Raw genomic sequence first — 6,842 nt, 5'->3', positions numbered from 1 at the left:
GTCGGGGTGGGTCCATTCCTGAGAGGCAGCTTCCTGAGAAAGCTTCAGGCTGCCACACCTTCTGTGTTGCTGCTTTTCACATTGAAGGTAAATAGATCTATCTCCTTTGTATTGCAACTCAGAACAAATAACACTGGGCACAGCATGTGCCAAACAAGTAAATGCTAAGAAATGCACATCTCACTCAGGTCATGAGGTCTCTCCCTCCTAAGGTGTGCTGCAGGGTTCTGTCAGTTGGGGTGAACAAGGCTGGTATTTTTACCAACTTCAGGATACGTCAGGGGTATCCTCTAGCTTCTTACCCTGTCTGGTAAGAGTCTGGACTCTAGTTTGTCATCAGGGGGAAGCAGTAAGTCACTGCAAGAGGAAAGCAGCAAACAGCATTACCAGAGATGTTTGAACAGAGGCTCACATGCTGCAGCCACTTTAACCCCAATGATTTTTAAATCTCTTCTGCGCTCTTTTAAAGGGAGCATTCAGGAAATAACAGCACTGCTGAGGATTGGAATTATGCCTTGGAGCCCAGTGAACCTCCCCCAGCCTCTCCACATCACTGCTGGCAGGCAAAACTGCTCATAGAGTTTCTCTCTAATTGTGTCTGTGGAGGAAAACTGATTTTATGGACTTGAGAAGGGAAAGACAGTTTTTTCTATGGCATTTGTGGGGAAACTTTCCTGAGCAATGGATTGAACAATTTATTACTATTTATTAGAAAGTCTCCCTATTACTATCATGACTGTGATATTTTTATTAGATGAAAGTAGCTTCTACTAAGAAACTGTTTTGGAAAATAAGCCATTGTATTATTTTCCCTGTTTGAATCTGCTTTTCAAACTGGATATTGAGGGATAGCACAAAGTAAATTTAGTACAAATTAAACTTGGGTTAAACTTAATCTTCTGCAGAACCTTAACCAAATAAATATGTCGGAGTCTGAAAGTTTTCTGTTGTCTGTGGCAGCTCTCTTTGCCCTTGCCTCCCTGTGAGAGGGGATCAAGAATCTGCAGAACTGGGCTAGCACAGGATAACTGAGACATCAACAGAAGCTTTAAAGAAAAAAGATTTGGATATTCTAATCCGTTGATTTTGGTGGATATGTTTTGTTTTCTGAGTGAAAAGTGAAGTTAGAGCTGATTGTATACTTGAGGAATATTTTTTAAACATGTCTCTATATCCAAATCAACTGCCTTTCTGTAGGTATGAAAATGAACCGAGTGAAACAAAGGGGAGGGTCACTGGAAGAAGATTTTTTTTTTTTTGCTCAGTGGAAAGGAACCCAGCCAGGGCAGGGGGTGGCAATGGTGAGTATGTTGTAACACATATAGAGAAGCAGAGTTCTGGTCCTGCTGTTTCTGAAGTCCCCACCTAATTTGTCTCAGCACAGAATACAGGGTCAAACCCATGACCAAAAGATGGGGAGGAAAGTTGTCTTTAGAGGGCTTTGGTTATCTGTCAAGAGGAGGCAATTACTGAAAAGCATTTTGCCATATTTAAGTACAGCATTTGTCAGCGAAATTTTACTTCCACGTGGAACATTTAAGTCCATGTTTCCAGGTGGAGTGTGACTAAGCCACAGGTACTATTTCCAAGGAAATGGCTCCTTCAAGGAAATTCTCATTAATTCCACTGTTTACTCTGTGCCTTACTCAGAGGAGGATGTAAGAGCCATCCTGTGCCCCTTCCCTGACAGCTGCAAAAGGGTGACAGAAGACTAATAGGTCAAAAGTATTTTGTCAGTCTTACCTGTCTTATCAACAGCACTTTGGTTACCAGAACTTGACATCAGTACTGTTCATGGAGTTTGTGCTGGCGTGAGCAGACCTGTGAGAAGTCAGCCTGCTCTCCCATGGCATGGACATGGCCACAGCAGTTCCAGAAGGAGCTGTGTTGCCAACTTCTTCAATCTATTAGAGATTACAGAACTGACTGAACTGACTGAACTGAATTAGGCATTACAGAACTGTTGTAGATCAGGCATTAAATCTAGTCCTACTGTGTTTTGTATGTATGTGCTGCTGACCTCAGGGATTAAAAAGATGTCCATACACACCTATATGTCCACCCAGGCACCTGGACTGGGCATTATCGAGTCACTGGATCCCTGTTCACTCATGTGGAGGTCGCTCTTCCACATGTCATTACTGCAGACTGGATTATTTTGGTGTCCAAGCAGCATTTCAAAACACAGTTGGAATATAACTGGATCTGAATATAACTTAGCTCAGGATCTGTGGAACCCTCAGGCTCTAGTTCCCCAGAGGAAATTATCTGTGTGTCTTTGTGTATCTTTTCTGCATCAAGCTGCAAATTCACCTGTGTAGCCAGGCCGGATCACCTTGAGTCCCTCGGTCACCCCTGCAGACCCCCTGAAAGGCAGCTGGAAAGAAACCACAACTGCCCTCCCAAAGAAGGTGTCCCTGCAAGGGCTGCCCTGGGGAACAGAAACTCCCCAGTTCCTGTCTGAGAAGCACTTCTCAAACGGGACTGCTATTTCGGGGCATAGGAATAGTCTCATGCTGATGAAAAAGAGGAAGGGGCTGTTGTTTTTCTGAAGATATTTTGAAGCAGTCCTGGCCTTTGAGAATGTAAAAAGTTGAAATCATCAGGGCAGAGCTCCACTTGGTGAACAAAACACAAAGAGACAAGCAGAGGTTTTGCCCTTTTAATGCAGTGACCAAGACATACATGCAGTGTTACGCTGCTGCAGTGATGTTCATCAGAGTTTCATTTTTGAGTATGACCTCAGTATCAATAAAAATCATCTCAATCTCACAGCCTTCCCATACCTTTTCCACAGTTTCCAAGAATGAATCATCTTTCCAGAGCTGTTCCTGAACTCTAATCCGCACAGGAGCCACCATGCGGCCCCACTGGTGTTGTTCCTGCCTCCTTAACTCTGGCCCTCATTCCTAATGGGGTTGAGCATTTCAGGTTTCCTGGGATGGGGATCTCCAGGGAAGGGCTGCCAGTGTGAGTTGTTTTGCACTTTGAAAGGCTTCTCTTGGCCTGGACTCCTCTCACAAACAGGGCCCTTACTCTACTGAGAATCAGCTTTATAATCAGCTGTCATAAACAAACATCAACCCAGAGAAGGTGCATATGGCAGGGATCAAGAGATCTCACAGAGAGCTGGAAAGCATTTGCAGCATGGGATCCACACATGGTGGGTCAGCATCCTCCTGTGGGCATGCGGGGTGTTGGGGAAGCAGCTGCCCACAGCAGAGCTGACGTGTGAGCCCCTGCCATGGGGATCTGCTGGGATGCAGCATGGAGTCCCCATCCGCAGGGGCACAGGGCAAAATCCCCTATGCAGACCGGCAGTTTTTTTGGAAGGGCTGTCCCAAGGTAGTGCTCCCAGCGGCCATAGTGCTCTACACACACACTAGAACAGCCCCAAAAGACCACAAGAGCCAGGGTGGCCATGGTGCCATGGTTTAACCCTCACTTGGCCAGGATTTTGAGCACCCAAGTTCCCAGCTCCCTGCAGGCTTTTCTGGCTGCTATCCAACATGGGTTTACAGGTGAATGGGGCCAGGAGAGCTTCAGCGCTCGTGAAAGAAAGCAAATGCCTGTCTAACAAAGCCTCGGAGAGTCGACAGGCTCCAGGAGTGCTGGGCTTTTCCCTCGGCCCCAGAGTCCACAGAGTCCTGCCCTGCCCCAGTCTCTTTGGATGACTTACAGTTGTTGTTGGTGTTGTGAGAGTGCAGCTGGACCAAGTCCTCCTCCAAGGCCCCTGCCAGCTCCTTCAGGTCCCTGGAGGTGTCTGCTGGCAGGTACTGCCAAGCCTTGCGCCCGTTGTGGTCCCTGCAGGTGGTGTCTGCCCCGTAAGCTCCCACCAGCACCTTGATGAGCACCTCGTGTCCCTGCAAGGCAGCCAGGTGCAAGGGGGTGAGCCCACCGCTGGCTGTGGGGATGTTCATGTTGACAGGGTAGCCTTTCTTCTGGGCATGAGAGATGACCTGGATGAAGCTCTCGTGGAGACCATGCTTGGCAAGCCAGTGGAGGGCGGTGAAACCTGTCACAAAGTCTCTCCTGGTCAGCAGGCTGGGATCCAGGTCCAGCAGTTTGATGATGCTGTCCGCATCACCCTCAGCCACCGTCAGCAGCCATGCGTGCTCCAGGGGATCAAGGACAAGGGGCAGCAGATCAGGGCTCTGCTCAGGCTTCTGCTCTTGGTGCAGTCCTGCAGGAAGACTGCTGGTGTTGGAGGTCTTCTGAGCAGTGGCAAACCACATGGTGCTGCCAGGGCTGTTGCTCTGCAGGAGGATTTCCTTCAGCTCCTTCCTCCGGGTACTGCTGGGGCTAGTGGAGGACCTGCCTGAAGTCCTACCCCAGCTCCCCAGGCTGTGCCTGCTCCAGTTGATGCTTTTGTTGGTGTCCATCTTCTGCAGTGTACGGAAACGCTCCCTGCTCTCCAGGGTGGCTGACCAGAGATGGGAACTACGGGCCAGACTGCCTGCTCGGGGCTGGGCGGCATCCAGGAAGGAGAACCTCCGGGAGATGCCAGCTACCTTCTGCTCTGCCACGCTCTTCTCCCGCTCCTGCCGGGCCATGGCGGTGCCTCTCGCAGGGCTGTCCCCAGCAGGGCGCAGCTCACTCTCCCCAGCTCTCACTCCGCGCTTCACCTCCCGGCGTTGGGCGAAGGAGGAGCCGATTCCTTTTCAGCGCACGGCAGAAAACCCGGGCTGGCTCTGCCCCCCCGGCCCCACTCGCCTGCGGCGACACAGAGGGAGCGCGGCCAGGAATACAGGAGGGTGCGGGAATGCAGAGAGTGCGGGAATACAGGAGGGTGTGGGAATATAGGAACGTGCGGGAATACAGGGAGCATGCAGAACCGCGGGACCGGGCGGAGGCACGGGGGTCCTGGGCAGCTACAACAGAAATTGATGAACTGTATTCTCCTGTCTGAACAGTCTCGTTTAGCACTGCTGGCTCATCATTAGCACCTGAAGTAGCCAAAGCCTTAGGCCATAAGAGTTGACCAAACATAAACTTTTGATAAAACGATGCGGCTAACAAAGCACTCTCGGAATTCAGAAGATATGAGCAGAATGGAGATGATAAGGACCAAGGAGACAATCCCAGGAGAATCAAGTAACATCAGAAGGCAGCCAGCCCAGATCCTGTGAAACCCAGAAAGAAATCAAGATACTGCCAACCAGAATTTAGTGATTGACTTGGATTGAGTGATGAGTGTCAGGGGTATAACTGAGAGGTGTGAATTGGGGTAGGGGTTCCTCTCTGGAAGCACCAGCTTGAGCTGTAACCAAAGAACTAACAAAAGACTCATTGGAAATATTCACTTGAACTCAGCATTCTTGGCAGGGTCAGACCCTGTTACATTGTCTGGCATGTGCAAATCCATGACACTGTTCCCCAGGACACTTCCTCTGACCCCAGCAGCATCCCAAGGTTGTCTTACTGAGGCACTTGCCTTACAGCTCCCCTGAAATAGTTCCCCATGACTGCAATGCTTCTCCTTGATGCTGTGCTCTGGAAGGCCTAGGTTACTGCCCCAAGAGGCCATGTTCCCAGTGGCTGGTGGGTCTCTCTGATGTCAGGGAGACACAGTCTGGGACTGTGTTTGGGTCCTTGCCACCCAGTGTTTTATCCCACGGGGAATTTGGCCTTCCTCTCTTGCCGTGATTCCCTTTGTAGCACAGTCTATGCCTGGTGCTGCTGGCAGCGGCAGCCACCAGCAGTCTGTACCCTAATTTTGTTAGAAATCAGGACAAATTCTTCTGCCCCAAAAGCCCCCAGTCCTCTTTCTCTCCAGAGGTTTCTTATCCATGACTGCTCTGACACCTGTGGCTGAACTGTCACCAGGTGTTTTTGCAGCTGGTCAGGCAGCTAAAAGCCACACCAGCCCCTTTAACCTTTTTTTCTTTGCCTTCCCCAAGCTTTAGCCCTATTCTGATTTGCCCTGAGCTGGTCATCAGCCCTTGAGGGCCTTTGCCTTTTTCCAACCACTTGGACCAGTTTTTCTGGGATGTGTGGGGAGTTGGTGTAATCTCAAACCCCAAACAACTGGTGGTGAAAGCGTAATTGTCCCCTTGCTCCCTTTCTGGAGCTGCCTGGTTTTGTCGCTGGGTTTTGTTGGCTTCTGTGGGCTCAGGGAGGCAGAACACTTGAGCCACACAGCCATGGGATCCTGGTGAACAGTTGAAAACACTTGGGTGGCATCTGGGGAAAACAAGGAGGGAAATAAGAAGCTGCTCTTGGGGAATGAAGGCACTAATGGTCCAAAGCAAACCTCCTATTTAGGGCTATTGTGGTCATGCCTGCATTAGGGACTGGACACTCTTGGTGAGCGCTGACCATGATAAAACCAGGGTGACAACCTTGGGGACTTAACTCGGGAGTCTAGGGGCCGGGAAAGTCACTTTGAATAAGGACTGACTTTCCTCTCTCTCAGCCTTGTTTGGTGCTTGTGCTGCCATCAAATGAAGGAAAACCCAAACGGCACCAGCTACACCCTCGAAGCTGCAGATATGCTCATGATAGGCCGGGAGCTGAGGCTGCACCACCGAGACGAGCTGGGCCAGGACGGAGCTGTGGTGCCCCTAGGAACAAATTCGGCACAGCTGCACTCAGCCGGGTGTCCGGGCAGTCCTGAACCGTCCAGCGGACCTGGGACAGGGCAAGTGCGCGAACTGCACGGACATTCTCCTTGAAATAGCAACTCAACTCCTGAGGCTGGGGGACCTGAATGGACCCAAACCGCGAATCCCAGCCCAGCCTCGGGGCTGCACGGCTCCGCCCCGGCCCGGCCCCTGTTACCGGAGGGGCCGCAGGGCATTGGGACGGGTCCCCCTGGGCCTTCCTAAGGAGTCGGCGCAGGG

General features: G+C 50.7%; 1 protein-coding gene across 1 annotated transcript; it reads right to left on the bottom strand.

Moving 5' to 3' along the window:
• Positions 1–2,648: 2,648 nt before the first annotated feature.
• On the bottom strand, positions 2,649–6,835 carry SOWAHD (sosondowah ankyrin repeat domain family member D). The gene has a single exon (XM_017743104.1). It carries the CDS (start codon positions 4,551–4,553, stop codon positions 3,543–3,545), a length of 1,011 nt encoding a protein of 336 aa, XP_017598593.1. The 5' UTR covers positions 4,554–6,835; the 3' UTR covers positions 2,649–3,542.
• Between the last annotated feature and the right edge of the window lie 7 nt (positions 6,836–6,842).

Source organism: Corvus brachyrhynchos, unplaced genomic scaffold, assembly GCF_000691975.1.
Source record: "Corvus brachyrhynchos isolate BGI_N302 unplaced genomic scaffold, ASM69197v1 scaffold398, whole genome shotgun sequence".
In the NCBI taxonomy this organism is placed as follows: Eukaryota; Metazoa; Chordata; class Aves; order Passeriformes; family Corvidae; genus Corvus; species Corvus brachyrhynchos.
The sequence above is the reverse complement of the archived record's forward strand: the minus strand, read 5'-3'. Positions and strand labels throughout refer to the sequence as shown.

Coding starts and splice junctions, on each gene's coding strand:
- SOWAHD (XM_017743104.1), bottom strand. CDS start 4,553: ATGGCCCGGCAGGAGCGGGAGAAGAGCGTGGCAGAGCAGAAGGTAGCT.